The sequence below is a fragment of the Manacus vitellinus genome, unplaced genomic scaffold (genome assembly GCF_001715985.3).
Source record: "Manacus vitellinus isolate BGI_N305 unplaced genomic scaffold, ASM171598v3 scaffold_32_pilon, whole genome shotgun sequence".
Lineage (NCBI taxonomy): Eukaryota > Metazoa > Chordata > Aves > Passeriformes > Pipridae > Manacus > Manacus vitellinus.
The window spans coordinates 158,357-180,182 of NW_021940460.1; the positions used below are offsets into that span (position 1 = coordinate 158,357).

Below are 21,826 nucleotides of genomic sequence, written 5' to 3' on the forward strand. Positions count from 1 at the left end.
TGCAGCAGCCCATCCTCATTGTCCATGGTAGTTGTGGCAGACAGTAGCAGTGTCATTCAGCAACTAGTATTATACGATTCAACATCAGAGACTGTTCTTGCCCAAAAATCAAATCCCCAGACACACTGTGTTTCCTTGTCGCTCTGCATCACCCACCAAGTGCACCCAGGTCCTTGAGCAAAAATGATCCCAAGGGTGGGTTTGCCTTTGCTTGACATACTTTTACCGCCAACTTCTCTACCTGAGCAGCGATGTCTTGCCACAGTTCAGCAGCCCAGATGGGTTTCCGTCTGTGCTGCCAATTGGCCTTTTTCCATTGGTCCAGCCACCCCCACAGAGCATTTGCCATCATCCAAAAGTCAGTGCAGAGGTAGAGCATTGGCCATTTCTCTTGTTCAGTGGTACCTAGAGCCAGCTGGACAGCCTTCAGCTCTGCAACCTGACTTGATCCACCTTGTCCATCAGGAGCTTCTGCAGCTCACCACCATAGGACTCCATACAACAGCTTTCCATTTTCAGTGTGTCCCTACAATACAGCAGGAACCAACAGTGAACATTGTGTGTCACCTTTCATTTTCTGGAAGCTGATTATATGGTGGGGCCTTCACAGCACATGTCACCTGATCCTCCTCTGGTAATAATCTGAAATTTTCACCTTTGGGCCAGTTTGTGATGATCTCCAAGATTTCTGGGCAATTGGGGTTTTGTAGCTGAGTTCGCTGCGTGATCAGAGCGATCCACTTACTCTACGTGGATCATGTGGAAGGGGCTTTCCCTTTGAACATCCAGCCCAGCACTGGCAGTCAGGGTGCCAGAAGGAGCTGTGCTTTGGTGTCAGTCACTTCTGAAGTGGTTCCAACCCCTTCAGAAGCTGCCAGGATCTCTTTTTCAGTTGGGGAGTAACAGGCCTTGGACCCTTTGTATCCCTGACTCCAGAACCCTGGGGCTTGTCCTTGAGTCTCCCCAGGTACTTTTTGCCAGAGACTCCAGGAAGGACCATTCTCCCCAGCTGTAGTGTAGAGCACGATTTTTACATTCTGTCCTGTCCTGACTGGCCCATGGACTACTGAATGGGCAACCTCCTGTTTAATTTGTTCAAAAGCGTGTTGTTGTTCAGCACCCCACTTAAAATTGTTCTTCTTCTGTGTCAAATGATAGAAAGGGCTGACAATCTGAATGTAATCTGGAATATGCGTCCTCCAGAAACCCACAGCATCCAGGAAAGTCTGTGTTTCCTTCTTGCTGGTCGGTGGGGACACAGCTGCTGTTTTGTTAACTGCATCCATTGGGACCTGACAATGTCCATGTTGCCATTTTACTCCTAAAAACTGGATTTCCTGGGCAGGTCCCTTGACCTTACTTTGTTTTATGGCAAAACCAGCCTTCAGGAGGATCTGGATTATCTTCTTCCTTTCTCAAAATCTGCCTCTGCTGTGTTCCCCCACACAATAATGTCATCAATGTACTGCAGGTGTTCTGGAGCCTCACCCTTTTCCAGTGCAGTCTGGATCGGTCCATGGCAAATGGTGAGGCTGTGTTTCCAGCCCTGGGACAGTCTGTTCCAGGTGTACTGAACAGCCCTCCAAGTAAAAGCAAACTGTGGCCTGCACTCTGCTGCCAAAGGAATGGAGAAGAACCCATCAGCAATGTCAGCAGTGGCACCACTTGGCTGCCTTGGACTCCAGCTCGTACTGAAGTTCCAGCATGTCTGGCACAGCGGCATCAGTGGTGCTGTGACTTCTTTCAGGCCACGATAGTCCACTGTCAGTCTCCACTCTCCACTGCACTTGTGCACTGGTCATATAGGGCTATTAAAGGGTGTATTGGGTCTGGCTGAGATGGAGTTCATCTTCCCCTAGCAGTTGTCCCAGTGCTGTGCTTTGCAGTGGTAGCTAGAAAGGTGTTCATAACACGCCAGCATTTTGGTTACAGTGCTCCCACGGCATCAGCGCTGTCTCTCAACATTCCCCCCATCAATAGGCTGGGGATAGGCAACATCCTGGGAGGGGCCAGCTGGCCCAAATTAACCAAAGGGATATCCCATACCATAGGATGTCAGCTCAGATATAAAAGCTAATGACAGGAGCTAAGGAGGAAGGGGGACATTCATTATTTACAATGTTTGTCTTCCTGAGCAACTGCCACACGTGCAGAAGCCCCACTTCCCGGGAAGTGGCTGAACATTGCTTGCTGATGGGAAGTAGAGAATAAACCTTTTTTTTCCTCTTTGCTTGTGTGTGCACAAACTTTCACTTTTGCTTTAGTGAACTGCCTTATCTCAACATATGAGTCATTTTCCATCTTATTTTCTCTCCCCTGTCCAGCTGGGATGAGAGTGATAGAGTGGCTTGGTGGGCACCTGGCATCCAGCCAAGGTCAACCCACTAAAAAGGTCTTGCTGACCTGGCTCTCAAGTTCACGAATCATCTCATGGATGGGGGGGTCACAATATTGTCAACGGTGCACTGCTGTGGTAGAGATCAGTACCTGATGTTCTTCAACCCTCAGCAATCCCACAACAGAGGGGTCCTCTGAGAGACCAAGCATGATATTCAGCTGTTTAATTTCCTCTGTCTCCACAGCAGCTATCCCAAAAACCCAACAATGTCATTTTGGGTCCTTGAGATACCCTCTCCTGAGGTAATCTATGCCAAGGATAGACCGGGCCTCTGAGCCAATCACAAGGAGGTGTTTTTGCCATTCGTTCCCAGTCAGGCTCACTTCAGCTTCCAGTACAATCAGCTCTTGGGATCCCCCTGTCAGCCCAGAAATAGAGATGGATTCTGTCCCCACATATCTTGATGGCATCAGGGTACATTGTACACCAGTGTCAACTAAAGCCTTGTGCTCTTGTGGGTCTGGTGTGCCAGGCCATTGGATCCACACAGTCCAATAGCTCCGACCGTGCCTTTCCTCCACCTGGCTGGAGGCAGGGCCCCTTTAGTCCTGGTCATGGTACTCGTTGCTCACTTCTTGTAAATATGACCTGGAAGTCCCTTCAAGAGGATTGAATGTAGCATCATCCATTCCATTCTGTCTGAGGACTTGCCCTCTGGAAACCGGAGCAGCATTTATCCTTGAAGAACTCTGTGCGGTGGTTGTCCTACCTTTGAACTCATGCACCCATGCTGCTGGGGCAGAGGTGGGTTTTCCATCCAACTTCCTCATGTCCTCTCCATGGTCATGCAGGTAAAACCACAGGTTACTTCGTGGTGTATACCCTCCCTCTTGAGCAGTGGGGCGCCTGCTCCCAAGCAGAGATTCTAGTCCATACTGGTAGGGCATAGGATATTTCCTCTTTAGTTTGCTCAAGTCTTTTGAGTCTGCTCACAGTCTTGGGGAGTATTTCTACAGCTGAGACGCAGGTCAGTAGGGAGGAAAAAAGATGATATTCATACTGCCAGAGTCAGGTAGTCATCTGAAGCACTGTTTGTCCTCCTCCTTTCATTGACATTGATGCCAGTGAGTTGGTGTACAACGATGGCACGCTCCATGCAAACTTCTGGCACATGGATTGTGTGCACTGGACCTCATCTGATCTACAGGGGACTGCTCATTATTTGAATCTCTATAGATTACCTCCAGCACAGCTAATTCTCTCAGCTACTGTATACCTTTCTCCATGGTGTTCCACCTGCTTGGGCGCACTATTAGGTCACCCTTGAGAGAACACCTTTCCCTCACGCTTGACAGGAGTTGCTTCCAGAGACTGAGTTTGTCCTCTTCCCAAATCCCCTTGTCAGTGCCCTGGGATCCTGGGACAGGGATCAGGGATCCCAGTTACTTGGCTTCACTACCATCTAGTTCCATATCCTGGGCCATGATATCCCAGCACTGGAGCAGCCAGGTCACCAGGGGCTCTCCTGTGCATCTTGCATCTCACCCAGGGATAGGGATCAGGTGATTATCTCTGGCCCTACCTCTTCCTCCTGTTCTGAGGGCCCTGCTTCCTCTTCATCCCTTACTAAGTGAACTGATTTTGTCTTGGATTTCTTCTTCTGTGTAGGGGCAACTGCTACTGGCACAGGTTGTTCCTCTGGTTCAGCTGCAGTTTGAGTGGCCACAGTGCCTTGTAGGTCTGCTTTCCTCCTCCTGAGGCTGTGAGGGTGCTGTCTAGTGACAAACAGTGTCTGATAAGTAGTAGCCAGGATCCAGCACACTGCATAACTTTGCATCCTTCTGTAACTGCCCCTAGCATTTCTTCTTTCAAATATCCTGCCACTTTGTCTGGGTCCTGTAGTTGTTCAGAAGTGAGCTTCCATTTTCTCCCACCACTCATGACTATCCAGCCTCGGGGTAGATCTTTGAAAGACCCTCTAACTCTAACTGTGGTGTGGACAGCACTGAGGAGACCTAGCAGACTTAGCAACAAAAACATGTTGTCCTTATCATCCAGAGGGAATTCAAAATTCTCAAAAGCTGTTATAACAGGCCTGAAGGAGAAGAAGAGGATAAAAAGCTGGGGAAAATCACCCTTCTGTTCCCCCTACAGGCTGGGTATGATTATTAAGGAATTCCCTGAGGTAGCATTGAAGGCCAGGGCAGGAGAGCAACACTGAAGACACATCCCAAATGACCCTCACTGCCTTCTATGTTATCATGTCATACGCTGATATCACATAGTACAGCAAAAAAGCAGCAATGCTGATCCTTCCACCTGCTCTGAAATGCTGATGTTCATATACGGGAGTTTGTGCAGGGTTAGGTACCACAACCAGGTGAACAGACCCAAGCAACATTGTGACCTAATAACCTCCAGGTCTTAGCTAAGGCCCCTCCTGGTTACTGCAAAAATTAACCCTCTCCTGGCAGGAACCAGGACACCCCATTTTCTAGGCAGGGGTAAGACTTGTGCATGTTTCCAGCTACCTTAGAGAGGGAACATGCCTATGGAGTTATCTCCAGATAATGTCCCAAAGCAAAGAGCAGCAGCTTTCCATCCTTCCCACTGCAGTGCATGGTCATCATTGTGCAGGACGATACCTCTCTTCGGCCCCACTAGCTCTGCTGCCCATGTGTGCCTGTCTTGGGATCCCTTTACTACCATCATGGAGGCAGCCTGAAAATGTTGGTCCTTGATCTAATGCTGACCTGGTGCCTCAAGCAGCCTGCCCACGTTGTTCCGTGCCTTGGTAGGGTAGGGATGGAGCCAGAGCCTCGGCAGAAATGGTATCCCTGGCATCCCACACACTCACTGCTTACTTACTACTCTCTTCTCTCCCAGGTGAGGCCTTGGGCATTAAATACCCTGTGCAAGTGCCATACAAGAGGATCAAGAGCAATCCAGGGTCAGTGATTATAGAGGGACTGCCTCCTGGGATCCCCTTCCGGAAGCCCTGCACCTTTGGCTCACAAAACCTGGAGAGGATACTAGCTGTTGCTGATAAAATCAAGTTCACTGTGACAAGGTACATGGCAAGAAGTGTCAGCTGCCCCATGAAGGGGAAGAGGAGGGAGCCCACCTAAATGCACCCTCTGCTTTGTAGCCTCAGTGGGGCAGGTCTGTAAATGCTGTAAGTGCCTCCAGCCCCCCAAGGCAGCAATAGGGTCAACAGAAAGGAGGGGACCATGAAATGGACACTCCCGCTCTTTCCTCCCACTTGCTGCCCAGGGAGATGGTGGGGCAGGCACTATCCGGAGAATAAGGTTCTCGGTGTGATTGATGTGCAAGCAGAGAACTCTCAGCCCCTTTTTTAGGAGGCATGAGGCAGATAATTGCTGGTGCAGGGAAGTCCTTTAGCACTGCCTGTTCATAGCAGGGTCCTTTTAGTTTTGCATCCAGAGGGGACGGACACAAGTGGGAGGGGAAAAGCACTTTAGCTGTGTATCACACTAATGTGACACGGGGAAAAAAAATGGACTTTTAAGAGTGGCTCCATCACCCTCTTGCTGGACCATGCTGCCTGTCTTCTTACCAACAGGGTACATGCTGCCCCAAGCAGGGATCTCATCCCCACAGAGCTCCTGCTGGTCCCCCATGAGTCATGCCACAGCATGTGAAGGACAGGTTGATTCCCAGCCTTCCCTGGGCCATAGGAGGGTGTTCTGTCCAGGCATGCTGGCTTCCCAGTACCATTTCATTTTAAATCTCCTTTTTTTCTTATTTTTCACAGGCCTTTTCAAGGACTTATCCCCAAACCTGGTAAGAGATGATGCCTTTTTGTCTAAGCAATGTATTTGCCAGGTGTTTAGTGGTGGTCAGGGAATTGTAAAATGTGGATGGCAAGCAATAATTTTATCAGCTGGAGAAAGGTTGTCCCAACTTCACTTTCCTGGGCTTGCCACTTTGGTTTTGTTGTTGTTTGGTGCATTTGTTGCCTGAGACAGCTGGCTTTAGCGTACTGCTGCTGTTTCCTTGAAATGATGGCATTTTTCAAGGGCTAATCTAGGGCAGGGATCTGTTTTCTATTTAAGAAAGCACCCACTTTCTTAAGTGTTTTCTTAAAATAAATCTGCATTGCAATGAGCTGGCAAGTTTGGTGGCAAGGGAGGGTCATGGGAAGGGGTGGTTAACCACAAGGGTCCATGCTGGGCTGCAGCAGTGTGGCACTGAAAGCCCACTCCAGCTTGTGGGAATTTCGTGTGCAAATACACTGGGAAAGTCATGGCAGAAGAGAGGACAGGGTGTCTGGGACGCACTCCATACACAGCTGCTCAAATCACCATCCCAGAACCGTGTCCTTCACTGTGTATTCCCGCAGTAGCTTTGTCTCTCATTTCTAGGCTGCCCCAAAAAAAGAGCTGCCATCAGAAATGTGGGTAAAAACCTGTCTCGATTTTAAATGTCTGTAATCACAACTATTGGAAGAGCACAGCTGGGTGCAAAGAACCTTGTCATCTTTATTCATGGCTTTCCATTTCCTTGGCCAGCCTCCATGGCAATGGCACAATTTAGGAAAGACAAATATGGCAGAGAGGAAAACATTTATATACCCTTATTTGGAACAGCAGAAAGAGCTCTAACAAAAGGTGAGCTGTCAGAAAAATTCAGACATGGTCTTTGTGTTCACCTTCTGTGTCCCTGTGTAGGCTCCAGCCAATAATGCCTCAAGACCTCTGCAGACCTTGGCCTTAGACTTGTAGCTAGACCTTAAATGAGTTCTCAGTGAAACACGAGTTTTGCAGAACTCTTGTTTTCCACAGAATTACATGGTTATGTATCTGCTCCTCCAGCCACATCTTGTCTTCCCATTCCCCAGCCATAATCAGTGTAATTGCATTAAGAGACCCTGATCTGACACAAATCACACCATTAACAAAGGAGAACATCAGAAGGCAAATACTTCAACATGCTACCTGACTGGAAGATGCAGCCTGATAAATAGAGATGGAGAGGAAATTGATTTTCTTTTTGATGCACAACATTTTTTTCTCTCCTTCTCCAGCTGAATGCTCCCCCCATGGACTGGCCCTTCTGCAAACCTAAAGATATATTTTATTATGTGTATTGTGGTACCCTGAGCAGACTCGGCAGGTTGCAGCATCCCTGCCAGGCTCGGTGCTTCAGTCTCTCTCCTCCCACTGAGGTTTTAGATAAGGGGAGTCACAGATGAGGGGTTTTCCTTACTTGACATCTCAATTTGTTATAGATTATTTCCCATACTTGCCAAATCTTCAGAGACAATTCCAGGACTTATAATGATTTTCTAGTAGTCAGATTACTATTGGAATATCTCCTCAAGAAAAGAGCTATTTGTATTTTGCCCCCCTGAAAAATCCCCACTGGCAGCAATTAACCAGTCATTTGCTTTTCCATGCCATTACACGAAAGTTGATGGTGGCAACACAGTAGTACACTCACTGCCTTGGCTTTGATTGCTTTTCATCTGCCTTAACAAAATGAATGATTTCCAACTAGCCATAGTTCACTAAAACTTTAAGAGCATCCTTTTTACCTCAGTCTTGTGTAGTGAAGCCCTGCCGTGTAAAATGAGCAGCAGTGGGCTTGGCCTTAAAACAAAATCAATAAAAATCACTTTTATTTCATAGAGGAGGGTTAAAATGAAAGCAATAGTTACTCCCAAGCAGGATGGTATTGCAGAGGTCTCTAAAACTGGAAAGCCCAGGAGGTGACTTTATAAAGGTAAGGGAAATTAATGGGTTTTATGGATCACTTTGGCCAAAAATCACATGAAAAGTACACATTTTAAGGAAAAGGGGAAATTTAACATAATTTTTTAAAAAATCACTTTGGAGTGATTTTAGTTGCCTTTAGGTTAAATTATGGGGTTTAATTTGCTTTAAAGTTGTGCACCTCCTGCATTGCAAAGAGCATTCCCAATAAGTGCAGGACCATGGATCTCTCTCTTTCGTGGACACCCGTTTTTTCAGTGCAACAGAAACAGAGAAAAGGATTTCAGTATGATCTGAGCACCTCAGTGCTTTCTTCTCAAGATAATCTGTAGTTTATCTGTTGAGGTGGTATCTTCCCTCTACTGGGAAATGGGGATGGAGGGAGCTGCTGGTGCAGAAGCAGCTGGGGGTGCTGTGCCTTCAGGGATGTTGTTTGCAGAAGGAGGTGGATTTTGGGGGGAATGAGGCTGGTGTTTGGAAAAAAAAACCATCCACAGTGCAGGTTTGCAGCTTCTCAAAGATGGGACAATATCCCTGAGACCACTGGTACCAGCACTTCACCTCTGTGACTCCCCTGAGGGCTTTAACACAGAAGCACAATTCTCCTGGCATCCAGAGGTTTTTGTTTTGATTTCCAGTGTCTTTTCTCCAGACTACTAAAAATGTCTGGTCTCTGCTCTGCAAAAAGACCTTCAAAACCCGTTTTTGAAAGCAGAATGATCTTTCACCATTTAACAGGAGCGAGTGAGAAGGGGTAAAGCTCCAGTGCTATAAACACTGTGCTTATCCTTTCTCTTTTTCTTTCCTGAGGCACAGAGATACAAAACTGGCTTAATATGAGCCTTTGAAAAAAAAAATCAAGCATAAGTAATCTAGCACAAACATAAAAAAATCTTTCTGTATGTTAATTTTTATGTCTTTTGATTGAAAATGTACACCAGCTACATCTGTCCTATTCCCCAAGCTCTCTACCACCCTGATAGATTATTTCCCATACTCCAATTAATAAAGTAGGGCAGGCAGTGTTCTTTAATTAAAACAACCAGAGCACAATCCTCCTCAAGACTTTGATGAGATGTGCCTTGCATTTGAAACTCCTAGCGAGAAAAAAAAGAAAACAGGAAAGCAGTGATGGGGCTGAGCGCATCTTACTCCATCACCAGGTTGCTTTTTGAGGTCCATGTGCCTCTCCCTTTACCCCTCTGCCCTGTTTACCCCTCGTGGGAGCAGCGAGGCCCGGGGTGAATTATTTTTCACTGTTTCTAGTCTGAAGGTGAAAATTCAAACAGATAGTGTGAGTAGGTGTGGAGCTTCAAAGCCTGTCTGTGATTCCAATCACCTTTTTCTTTCCCTAATTTTGGTCTGCTTTTCCCATTTGCCTGTGTGTTTGGCATCCTCTCACTTTCAAGAAGGCAGCACCATTGCCTAGCTCATCCCAACACTCGTGTTCACTTTGCTCTTACCTCCCTCCTGCTCCCCACCACCCTTATATCCTGCTGGGTCTTTCAGAGACCCCCCACTCCATTTTTCAGGGTGCTTATCACAGGGTGAGATGAGTACTGCTCCATCCTGGCTGTGGTCCAGCACTTTGGGATGCAGTCCATACCTCACAGCATTGTGGCCCTGAGCCTGGTGGAATGCTTCCCATGGTTAAGGCTCAGGACGTGTGGGTTAGCAGGACAAGAAATTTTAATTATCTTTCTTAACCAGCATGATTTCATAACAGTGTCTTGAAATCTTCCCCTCAAATGCTGCAAAAACCTTTGGGTTGCTGCCAACCAAAGGAAATGCAGTACTGCCCTTCCTAAACTGGTTCTGATCCATATTGGAAAGATGCTGCCATATGTTTCTATACCTCACTGCTTGCAGTCTGCTTGCACTCCTGTCTCCATTCCTCCTTGACAGAAGTCATGCTAGGACCTTGTTCCCTCTTGGCTTGGACTCTAACTTGGCTTTCCCAGCGTCAGCATAATCCATCTGCATCTCTTTCCCTGTGATAAGCATTTAGTGCTATGGGTGCTGCCCTCAGGGTGCCCACTCAAGCAGACTGTCACCAGCGATTTGGGAGACCAGGCTGCAGAGAGCATCACTTATTTTCAGTGCTCCTGCTGTGTGACAGCGAGTGGCAGTGCTGCAACCACTTATGGCAGGATTTGTCCTGCTGCAGCCCAGGGGTGCAGGGCCCAGCTCAGTGTCCCAGCTTATGAGGGTCTGAGGTCTGTGCCCAAAGCTCAGTGCGTGCAATTGCACTGGGCAGAACCCCATGTTTTTCTCTTCCTTTGGTGCCACTGAACCGAAGGGTTCTCATCCCCCACACAGGGCAGCAGCAGAGCACTGTGCTTCAGTGGCTGCTTTCCTGAGCCTCCTTGAAATGTGGAATATGTATTTTATTTCAGATTGCTTATGCCTCTGTTAAGAAAATTTAGACACATGCTCCTGCTCTCTCCCCAATCCCCTCCAGTTTGCCAGTGCCAGTGCACTGCAGCTTGGCAGTAAGAGCCTCCCCACTGAGCCCCTTCCTTGCCCTGATGCTGCAGCCTCAGCTTCCCCACTGGCTGTCCCTGTGGCTGTGACTTCAATGGGATGAGCCGCTTCGTTCCTCCTTTTGCCCATCATGCAAATCCTGGCCCCAACCCTGTCCCTGCAGCTTTTCACCAGGAAATTAATTTCTTTTTGATATCGCTCGTCTCTTTGGAGTCAGTGGCAAGCACCAGCCTCTCCTTAGGGACTCCTCTTTCTCCTGTTTTCCCCCATTGCTGCAGAACTGACACAGATTCCCTGTTTGCTTTTCATCTGCTTTAACCTCAGATTTTTTTCTCCTCTGATGCTGGAACAGCCATGCAGCACAGCCGCTGCTGCTCTGGCACATGCCATAAATGCTGCCATTCAACCATGCATCCCTGGGCATGTGTGGGCCTTGAGCTGCCCAGGAGTGCAGCATATCTCAAGGGATGCTCACAGGCCCAGACACATTCCAAACAAAGCAGGTGCTGCTGCAAGGCGGAGAGCCCAGCTCACCACTAAATAGCTCACCCAGCAGTTATTTAGCTACCAAAATTGTCTCTGTGCCAAGGGGCCTCAGGACCAGAGGAATTTTAAGCTGCTAGGGACAGAGTTGTCCTGGGTTTTGCTTTAGTTTGTGACCAAGAAACCAAGCTGCAGCACTCATGGCTCTCTTTTTCTTTCTCTTTCTTTTCTTTTTTTTTGTTTTCCGGTAACTTGCACTGTAGCCCCTAGACGGATAACATCCTTGGAAAAAGCGTACGCTGCCTTGAATGGTACGTAGCTCAGTTGATGCATCGTAGATGGTAGCAGACAAGAAATGCACTTGCGTTTTAATATGGGAATGAAAATGTCCAAACCCCCCAAATTTCAGGTATTTTTTTTCCTCTCTGCTCTGTTTCCCTGTGATACTCCAAACTGAATGATACAGTGTTTTATTGTTGTTATTATTCTCTCTGCATTTCTAAGCGCTGTTGCTGTAGTCCCTGGGCATCAGAGCCAGTTCTGCTCCAGCCAAACCACTGTGCCATGTTCTCCTCAGCTCATCCATGTGTCCCAGCAATTAGTTTGTTAAAAATCCACTTACCATTCAACAGAGAGCTTGCATGGATTTGGGTTGGGGGGTTTTTGCTTTGCTTTAATTCATACTCTGGGCCAAGGCTGGTGTGTAGCCATGAAGGCTTGGGGGATTTAAGATGTAGACTAATGTACAGGAGTAAGGAAGAGCTCTCCTGCCTGTACCTGTGGCAGGCAAGGCAGATCCAGCGGTAGTGCAAGCAACCAGCTGGAATTCTGTCTGCGTGTCTAGGTGTCAAGTTTATAGCTCCGTTTTAAAAACATACATGTGTTGAGGTTATTCTAACTACATTTAAACCTGAGTTACTGCGGAATAGCCTCAGTAAAGGCAGCAGGTTTATTCTGGATTTGCACAGGGGTATAACTGAATTGCAGCCATGGAAGCTTGAGGTGGAAAGAATTCTCTTAGGAGTAAGGGCCAGATCCTGGCTGTTGTAAGCATCCTGCCATGGCTGGGTGTTTCTTTGATGTGTCTGGGATTGGCTGCAGAAGGGATCTAAGCCACATTCTCAGTGGGATGTGTTGGGCAGTGGCAGTTTTCCTCATGAAACAGGCTTCATGACACGTGTTTTGGTAACGGAAGGTTTTTACCCCATGCACAGTGGCCCAGTGGAGGAGGGGCATTGCCTGGAGCAGCACTCAAAGGATGCTGTTGGTGGCATGGGAAGGAGAAAGGCTCCACTGGGTACCCTGCTTGGCCATGCTGCAGCTTCACTGCCAAGATCAAGGCTCTGCACGTGCCATCATGAACACAGAACCATTGTTTATCCTTGGGATACCTTGGATTTGGTTTTGTGTGGGTTTTTTGAGTCACTAGAAGAATAGGCAGTGATTTGGATCCTGTTGTCCAACAGCAGACACCTAAAGCCCAGTTTAATAATTACTAACTGTAACTTGGTGTTTTTCAAAGAAACGTCAAGTTCTGACAAGGAAAAAAGCAAATGGTGCTTTAAAAATGTGACCATATGGATGTAAGTGCCTATGGAAGCCAGGGCTCCTGGCTTCAGGCAAGTAGGACTGGGGACAAAAGGTTAATCAACTGGCTACTTTTTGGAAAAAAAAAAAAGATAACACAGAGCTGAAGCCAGCAGCATGGATAAACCTGCTTGATGGGACTCTGCACATTTCAGGAGTAGCAGTGGCTTCCTTGAGTTGATTAATTCCCAAATCCAAATGGGTAAAACCAAAGGGACATGGAGATCTCTCTTGCCTTGGGACGGAGGGGCAGGTCCCCAAGAAGCAGCGCCAGTGGGCAGAGCCTCCTCTTTGGCTTCTCTGTTATGCATGCTCAGTTCCAGGTTTTTCATATTTGTTTGTGTCCTTAGATGGGAATTCATGAGTACTGCCCACTGCAAGGTGGAAAAAACCCCTTGGGATCTTGTTTTTGGCACTCACATCGCTTGGGGCATGAGCGGAAAGGAAAGAGCTGCTTCATTTTTCAGTCCCAGAGAATTACATGAGTGAGAACACTGAATTTTGGTGTTTCTTTGTCTGCTACCATCTACACATCCACACGGGTGTGTATATACAGCCCAGAAACTGAGCATCGATGACAAGGAAGTCACAGAGGGAGCCTATAGGGTTGGCCCCTGCTCGCCTGCCATGACCTCTGAAGCAGCACTGGAAGGCATCACCTTGAAATCAGAGCTCCCTGGCAACCTTTAAGTTTCATCTATTCTATTTATTTTTTGTTCCATGCCATTCAAGCTCCTTTGTTGCCCTTTCTGGATCTGAAGCACAACTTGGCCCTGGGGTTTCTTTGCAGAAATGTCTTTTTGTTTTTTCCTAGTTATATCAAGGCAAAACAATTGTTTTCCAGGTGGAGAAGAGGCTTTTTTGAGGCTGTACTGTACAGTAGCAGAGTGCAGAGGTTTAAGGGTGCCAGCTTCTCTCCAGCACCTGCAGCAGCAGAGTGGCTGAGGTGTGGGATGGGGTTGTTTCTGCCAGGGGTGCTGAGTGCTGGGCTCAGTCCCATGCTGAGGGACTCACGATGGGTTTTCACCTTGTGTTTAAAACAAACCTGCCAGCCATTTGTTTACTTAAAATCAAAACAAAAATCATGTGCTCAAAATAATCAAAAATCATAATCATGTGATTGCTTAAAATGAAACTAAATAGCTTCAGACTGGAGGCAGAGGATGCTTGGATCCCTCATGCCAGGGTTTACAGGGCTCACCTTGATGCTATAAAAACCCACTGTGAGACCCCACCTGGAGCACTGCATCCAGCTCTGTGGCCCTCAACACAAGAAAGACCTGAATCTGTTGAAACGAGTCCAGAGGAGGCCACAAAGATACCCCAAGGGCTGGAGCACTTCTGCCATGGAAACAGGCTGGGAGAGCTGGAGGTGTTCACCTGGAGAAGAGAGGGCTCTGGGGAGACCTTAGAGCCCTTTCCAGTACCTAAGGGCTACTCTCTCCAAGAGAGCTGGAGACAAACTTTGAACAAGTGAGAGGACAAGGGGGAATATCTTCACACTGGCAGAGGGCAGGGTTAAATGGAATATTGGGAAGAAATTCCCCCCTGTGAGGGTGGATGAGGCACTGGCACAGGTTGCCCGAAGAAGCTGTGGCTGCCCCATCCCTGGAAGTGTTCAAGGCCAGGTTGGACAGGGCTTGGAGCAAACTGGTCTAGTGGAAGATGTCCCTGCCTGTGGCAGGGAGTTGGAACTGCATGGTCTTTAAGGTCCTTTTCAACCCAAACCTTTCAGGGATTCCATGATGTCTACCCAGTGGCTTGCCAGCCAGGGTGACAGTGCCTGCCTTGGGTGCAGTGAGGGTTCTCTTTGGGAGGAGAGAATGTGGGAAGGAGACCCCACTGAGCTGATCCTGCACAGCACATCACAACTGGCTCAGGACTGGAGGGGTGACCCCAGCAAGAGGCAGATAAAGTTCGTTCACTTGGTGCTTTATACCTGTAGGGGTAAAAAAGCATCGAAGGGGACCTGTAGTGACCCCACTTGTTTGTCCTGGAGCCTCCTGAGGATGCTAAATAGCTGAGGGTAAAAATCTACTGAATTAGACACATCGTTTGAAATGAGAGAATGGAGGAGAAACTGTTTAGCATGATGAGGATAATTGAAAAAGCTAGTAAAGCCAAGCTGATTATATGACATATTATAAAACAATACTGTACTTAAGAGCCTAGCCATAAAAGTGTTCTCTCGTTCCTTGATGTCGCTTGTGGGAGCATTCACGGCACTGAGGGCTTGAGCATCCATTGCTTTGCATTTTTTCTAGTAATTTTCTAGTCATACACCCCTCAATGTAGATGTAAAATGCTCTCAGCCATGGCAGTGCATGGCAAATGGAGATCTGTCAACATTTTAGAGCTGCTTTGCACAGCTCTGAAAGGCATCACAGGGTGCAAGGATAGAGCAGCACCTCTGAGGTGTCCCCAGGCCACGCTGAGGCAGATGGATGGGGACACCGTCGTGCATTTTGGCAGTGGGATTAGTTTTCCAGGGGCTCAGAAGGAAACAAGGTGTGTTCATGCCTGTCCTTGCTTTTGCAGATGAGGATGATGCCAACAGGCTCGGAGAGAAGGTGATTCTCCGAGAGCAAGTGAAAGAGCTTTTCAATGAAAAATACGGTGAGTCTCCGCCTGCATGCATCACAGAGGGAGCCTGGTTTTGCTGACAGCAGCTGTAGTTAAAATTAATTCCACCAAAGGCCTCTATTTATAGCCTGAGCACACCGCAGCTGCCGCAGCGCAGGTTCCATCCTGCTGCTCCATGTTACAGCCTTTCCCCAGGAACATCCCTGTGTCTTGCTTCTGGCAGCTGGGACTGTGACCTGCTTGTTGACAGCTCATCCTTGGCAAGGGGAAGGAGGATGGCAAAATGCAGTACAGAAGCAGGATTTGTTCAGTCTGCTGTCAGTCTTTGATGCATTTTTAACATGTCCTGATCTGGCATGAGCCAAATACCGAGTGTGCTGCCCTGTGCCAGCCCCTGCCTGCCAGGCTGAGAGCAAGGCTGGAACCCCATCCTGACATGCAGCACGTGTGGGGAACAGTTTGCTGAAGCTGCAGTGGAAAAGGAGGTCAGAATAGTGACAATTTGAAAATGCCATCTGCAGGCTCCTTGTGCTACCCAGCAAACCTCTCCTTCCACCCATCCTTGGGAAAAGGAGCAGCAGGAATAGCTGGGGGTGGGGGGTCTGTAGGAGCCAGCGTAGGGTGCATGACCCTGCATCTTGACCCTGCAGGTTGGGCTGCCTCTGCTCTTGGCTGCCCCTTGCCATCATAGGGGCACAGCTGTGCAGTTATTTTTCAGCCTCTGAGTCCCCAGGGCTTCACAGCCAGGCCACAGCAGTTCAGTGACACCCCACAGCTTCAGTGTGGTGTCTAGCCTCCCTCCCCAAAATAACTGCCTGAGGGAGAAGGAAAATAGCCAAACTCATAGCAAAGCAGCAGGGAATGTCATTGCTGTCCTTTCTCATCTCCTCTTGTCAAGGCTGCTCACCCTTCCCAGTCCTGTTTATTTTGAGGTGCTGCTTGCAGCAAGGGCTGTGTGCTGCTTTGAGGGTGGATTTGTGTCACTGGAGGTGCCAGCTTATGTGCACAGCGCCCCAGGAGGCTGGTGCCAATGCTCTGAGCATCTCTATCCATTCAACCCTTGGGAGGGCTGAGCCCACAGCAGATCCCTGCTTTCTCATGGTCCTGGCACTGTTTATGGAGCAGAAGATGCCAGGTAGGCTCCAGGGACAAACTTTCTGTGAGGAAATCCAAAAATGTGGCTGAGGCACCACTCACACCTTCATGTTTTGGGCTGCAGAGACACAAGGTGGGAACAGGCTCTTACAGTCAGAAAGAACCAGCACAGGAGGGAGGGATGTTCACTGCTCCCCATCAAGTAGGAACTGAAGGGGTATCCGGAGAGGTGAGCAGCAGGTTTAATCGCACAGAAGGAAGTGCTTTTAATGCAACAAGGAATTAAATTGTGGTATTTCGCTGCCATAGGATGTTGTGGAGGCCAAAGAGAGAAACTGATTCCAAAAAATGGGCAAGAGTGATGTGACTGTGATGTGATGTGATGATGAGGCATGGCAGTGATATCCACCCCAGTGATCCCCTAGAGGGAAGTGGAAATGGGCAAATCTCTCCCATTTGCCCCCTGTCCTGGGTTGTCTCTCATGCTGCTGCTGCTGGTCCAGCTGCTGGTGCAATGGGCGTGCTCTGAACTCACCTGAGGCTCCTGCAGAATTCTAAATGGAGGCTAATAGAGCAGACAGTAAATTGGGCAAGTAGATGTGAAACAGCTGGGTGGGGTGTGGCTGCAGCAAAGGTCAGGCATTATGGCAGCCATGGCATCCCAAAGTCCCCTGGGGCTCTTGGTCCTTCAGTTGGTTGGGTCTGGAGCCCCTTGGGGTAAAGCTGGTATGCTGTCCTCTGCTCTGCCATTACAGGAGAGGCTCTGGGCTTGAACCGGCCTGTCATGGTGCCCTATAAACTCATCAGGGACAGTCCTGATGCCGTGGAGGTTACTGGGTTGCCAGACGATATCCCGTTCAGAAATCCCAATACCTATGACATTCATCGGCTGGAGAAGATCTTGAAGGCACGGGAGAGCATTCGGATGGTGATTATAAACCAGCTCCAGTAAGTCCCCCCAGCTTTGTGATGGGGGAGGTTACTGTTCTTTAAGTGTTGTCTTTGCTTCTTCAGCCACGAGTGGGGTAACTCACCACAGGGCCACCAGAGCCACCATGTACATTGTCCTGTGCTGCAGGGAGGTGCTCGCCTGTGGGTAGGCACAGCAAAGGGTTAGCAGGGCTGATTTTTCCCCTCTTTCTTGTGCAATTTCTGATGATCATGCTGGGAAGGGACATGACATGGGGGCAGGAAACTCAGAGACCCAGCTGAGTTCTTTCAGGTTGCTTCCCTCTGGGGCACACTGGGGATCCTCTGAGTCCCCTCTCTGTGCAAAGGGGTGTTGGAGGAGGCAGCTCAGGGTTGGGGTCTGGGCTGTGTCCCAGCATGGGCAGGCACACAGGGTGAAACAACAGCATCTGCCTGACTCACCCATTGTCTCTTCCACAGGCCATTTGCTGAAATCTGCCCCGAGGTCAAACAAACAGGTAAGGGAAGGGCTAGGACATAACTGGCTTTCCCAGCTCTACAGGAGAGAAAATACAAAGGCAAAATGGATGGGGGTTGTGAGGTGGTGTTCAAACCTCCCACATCCCTAGGGCTGGCTGGGGAGAAGATCCTACCTCAGTAGGCTAAGCATCTGTTCATTAGCAAACCATCCTCTTAAATGATTCCAGTTCTGTGAGCTGCAGGAAGACTGGGCTGTTCGTCTCAAACTTCCAGCATATTCTGGAGGATGTGATTATCTCTCTCCCATTAGCAATTTACTCACCATGAGCAATTTATTCACTGGTTAAATTTGATCCATTGTTTAGCTTTTGAACTTCTAAGGAAACAAGGTTTCTGTGATCACTGGGAATGTGTTTCTCTCTCTGTCCCATCCTCCCCAATAAATCTCAGCCAGTTTTAATCAAATGTGTCAGAATTAGCAACCCTAGAGAAAATTATGATCCTATTAGTGTTATGAAAATGGGTGGCTTTTTAGAGAAGGGAGATCTGGCAAGCAAGAGCATGCCTTCAATGTAAGGAAAGCTGGCAGCTCTGTGCCAGATCATGGAGGCTGAGCAGATTGCTGTGGGGAGATGTTCTGTGGGAGGCGAGGTCAGAGCGGCAGGAAGAGACTCCACATTTAGGGGCCACTTGCAGGGCTTGGACACCTCACGCCTTTCCTCTCTCCTTGCAGAGAAAGACATCAGTGTTCCCAAACGGAAGCGGAAGAGGATCTCTGAAGGAAACTTGGTATCTTCCTCTTCCTCGTCTTCCTCTTCCTCCTCTTCCAATATGGAGTCTACATCATCAACAAATCAGATCTCACTTGTGGTAAAGCCTTCCAAATATTAGGGGGGTTACTGCCTACCTATCTTTCTGCTTCTGGATGCTGCTCTTTGTTCTCGAACCGTCACCACCTCCCTCTGCCTGACAAACACTATTAAGTGTGATGTAAAATGGCACAAGCAGGTTTGGCAAAGAAGGGGACACACCTGTGGGGCTACCTTTTCCTGCTTGGTTTCTCTGGGGGAGGTCAGCAGACCAAAGCGTCTGCCACTGCTTGGGGCTCTCCCACATCCCTGCTGGGTGCCATGGGGGTACTCAGCTTTAGTGGGAGCCACACGTGAGCTGCACACAGACTCGGGCAAATTCTCCCACCCCACTGGGTTAAAACACAGATGCTGGTGGCATCGTCTCGGGCCTGTAGCGCCTCTTGGCAGGACCCAGTGGTTCCCCATGATCTGAGCTGTGCCGGGTGTACCTCCAGCTCAGTCCTGGGAGTGATGCAGAGCTTCAGCATGCCACAAACCCACAAAAATAGGAAACAAATCAGGGAGATGCATACAGCTGCACTCCCTCAGGGCTTGGCTTTGGTTGTGGATGATACAAAATAAAACTCCCCCCCAAAAGAGCAAGAGAAATACAAATTTAGAAGTTTTTTTGTCAAGTTTGCCAATGGTTTTTTGATTTGGGGTTGGTTCTTCTCCTCTCCTTGGAAAGTGGGAGCAACGGCTGGTGTCGAAACATGTCAGAGGTTTGGTGTGTGTATGGTTTTGTGTTGTGTCCTAACAGAGACTTTTGCCTTCTTTTTCTCTCCCTCTCTTTCAGCAATGGCCCATGAACATGTACATGTTAGACTATGGTGGTCTAAACGTCCAGATCCCAGGACCTATTAACTATTAGACCTCAATACTGAATAAGAACCTCAAATGAGAGAATAAATAAATAAATAAATAAATGTAATTTATGTAAAAAGTGTATATTCCAATATGTATCAATGCCTTTTAGTTTTTCCAATGATTTTTACACTATATTCCTGCCATCAAGGCCTTTTTAAATAAAAATAAAAAGTGTTGCCTTGCTCTTAAAAGTACTTATTTTATTACATATAGTATTGATAAATAGATTTATAGGTAAGAGTAAGGGCAGAAGGGCACCCCTGGACAGACCTTGTCAGGCTTTGGCTGCTCAGTAAATCCGTAGTGTCACCAGTGCTTGAAGTCAAGAGGTCTGCAATGTTTTAATGTTTCATTTAATTTAAATCAAAGTTGTAAAAATCCATGTACAGAGCTGCCAGGGGAGTGGTACCGAACTGCAGTGGTGACAGAGGAGAGGGAACCAGCCCTTCTGAACATCAGGCACCTGCACTCATGAGTCCTGTCAGCTCTGGAGCTGAAGTGCATTTGCATTAAGAAGGAAGGAGGTTTCAGGCCTCCCAAGAGGTGAGATCCTCCCAAGCCTTCCCTTCCAGCCTCCTGCCATCCCAGGTCTTGGGAAGGCACAGAAGCATTGGGTTGCATGAGTTTAACCAGAGTCTAAACCAGGAAAAGATTTTCATCCATTGAAGTCCTTCACTATTTATGATTTTATGATTATCATTCTACGGCTCTATGGCTTTCTGGGAGGCTTATGGGGGAGGAAGTTCCTTCAATAGAATCACAGAATTGTTTCATTTGGAAAAGACCTTTAAGATCGAGTCCAACCATTAACCCAGCTCTGCCATGTTCGCCACTAAACCACATCCCTATGAACCACATCCACATGGATTTGAATGGGATTTGAGTGGGATGATGGTGACTCTCGCACTTCCAGGGATGGTGACTCTTGCACTTCCCTGGACAGCCTGTTCCAATGCCTGACCTCCCTTTTGGTGAAGACTTTTCCATAACATGCAGTCTAAACCTCCCCTGGTGCAACTTGAGGCCATTTCCTTTTGTTACCTGGGAGAAGAGACCGACCCCCACCTGGCTAGGTAGTTGTCCTTCTAAGTAGTTGTATAGAGCAAGAAGGTCCCCCCTGCACTTCCTTCTCTCCAGGCTGATCCTGCTGAGGCTGCACAGGTTCCAGATTGCTTGGCCACTGCAAATGGCAATGCTGAGGGCATCTGGGGAAACCCCTGGGCTCCTCCACACACCCTGGGCCACTTTGCCCCATATAAGAAACAAGGCAATAAATTGAGGGATATTATTTGAAATTTCTGCCTTGTATATTCCACCTCTGGAGTTTGGCAGCAGAAGCAAATGGCCCTGACTGCTGTTACTAACCATTGCACATTTTTAATTTGTGCTTTATGCCTGCTGAGAGCCATGCACAGGTGAGACACGGTGGGAACTAATCCTGGCATAAGAAACATCTGGCTTGGGTGTAGTTAAATGCAGCTCAGCATGAGCCACCAGAGGATTGTAACTTTGGAGTCATCCCAAGCAGCAATACATGGCATCACTGGGGGGGTGACCATTGCTGGGTGTCCCTCCAGGATGCAGGATGGGTCAGAGCCTTGTCACAGAGCAAACCTGCCATGACAGCAGCAGCTGTGGTCTGCCAGCGGGTGGACTGTGGTGGACACAGGATCAAAGTCACTCATTACAGTTTTTCTGAGTGCAATGCCATGCTTTATTTGTTTTACATGTTTTTGGTCTGCTTGAGTCCATGTCTCTTAAGGCCACAGAAGAGTTTCGGACGGTTGGTAGAAGTGTTATTTGATGGTGAGTAGAAGTGTTTCAAGACAGCTGCAGTTTTATTTCCTGTCTCTGGACTTGCATTTCCTCTACAGTTAGATGTAAATGATCACATGAGATAAACCAAATCCGAAACAAATGTAGGATAGTGCACAAAGGTGGCAAAGCCTGTATCAGTGACCCCAATTATAAATACAGTTTGACATCTGAGCAGTTGGCATCAAAATCTGAGTCTTGTTTCTGCCTGATGCTCAAACCTGCAGCATCTCCAATTAGGAAACAAAGAAACATGATTCAGAGGTAAAAATACATTTTTCTCTTCCTAAATGTCTGAAAAGGGCTTTTTCACAGGTCAGATCCCACTGAGTCGGTGTCACCTAAGAGAGCACACTCATTATATTTTGATTTTTTTTTTCTGTGAAGAACATAAAGGTCTGATGCCAGAGCACCAAAGGCAGTTGTGCAGATCAGTAATGATGGGGATGTTGGAGGCTGCCCATCCCAGCGTCCCTCAAACAGAGGCTCTGGTGGGGTGGGGCTGTGCTCACACAGGCCCTAATGATGCTGCCAAAAGGCAGGGGTGAGTGCAGGCTACAGAGTTAAATTAGAGAATGGGAGCTGTGCTGGGAACTAAT

The 21,826-nt window shown here is 48.0% G+C and overlaps 1 protein-coding gene across 10 annotated transcripts in view; it reads left to right on the top strand.

Annotated features, from left to right (window-relative positions):
• Nucleotides 1-19,603, top strand: part of GTF2IRD1 (GTF2I repeat domain containing 1) — a 49,373-nt gene extending 29,770 nt beyond the window's left edge. For 5 of the 10 annotated variants that reach the window (XM_018076784.1, XM_018076785.1, XM_018076788.1 and 2 more), the window contains 9 exons: nt 5,225-5,408; nt 6,114-6,142; nt 6,871-6,969; nt 11,304-11,351; nt 15,166-15,243; nt 17,061-17,253; nt 17,695-17,732; nt 18,428-18,564; nt 19,342-19,603. In XM_018076784.1, the coding sequence (XP_017932273.1) occupies nt 5,225-5,408; nt 6,114-6,142; nt 6,871-6,969; nt 11,304-11,351; nt 15,166-15,243; nt 17,061-17,253; nt 17,695-17,732; nt 18,428-18,564; nt 19,342-19,416 (881 nt within the window). In that variant the 3' untranslated portion in view covers nt 19,417-19,603. The remainder of the gene's footprint in view (nt 1-5,224; nt 5,409-6,113; nt 6,143-6,870; nt 6,970-11,303; nt 11,352-15,165; nt 15,244-17,060; nt 17,254-17,694; nt 17,733-18,427; nt 18,565-19,341) is intronic. The other 5 variants (XM_018076790.1, XM_018076792.1, XM_018076786.1 and 2 more) reach the window with 4 other exon arrangements.
• The last annotated feature ends 2,223 nt before the right edge of the window (nt 19,604-21,826 follow it).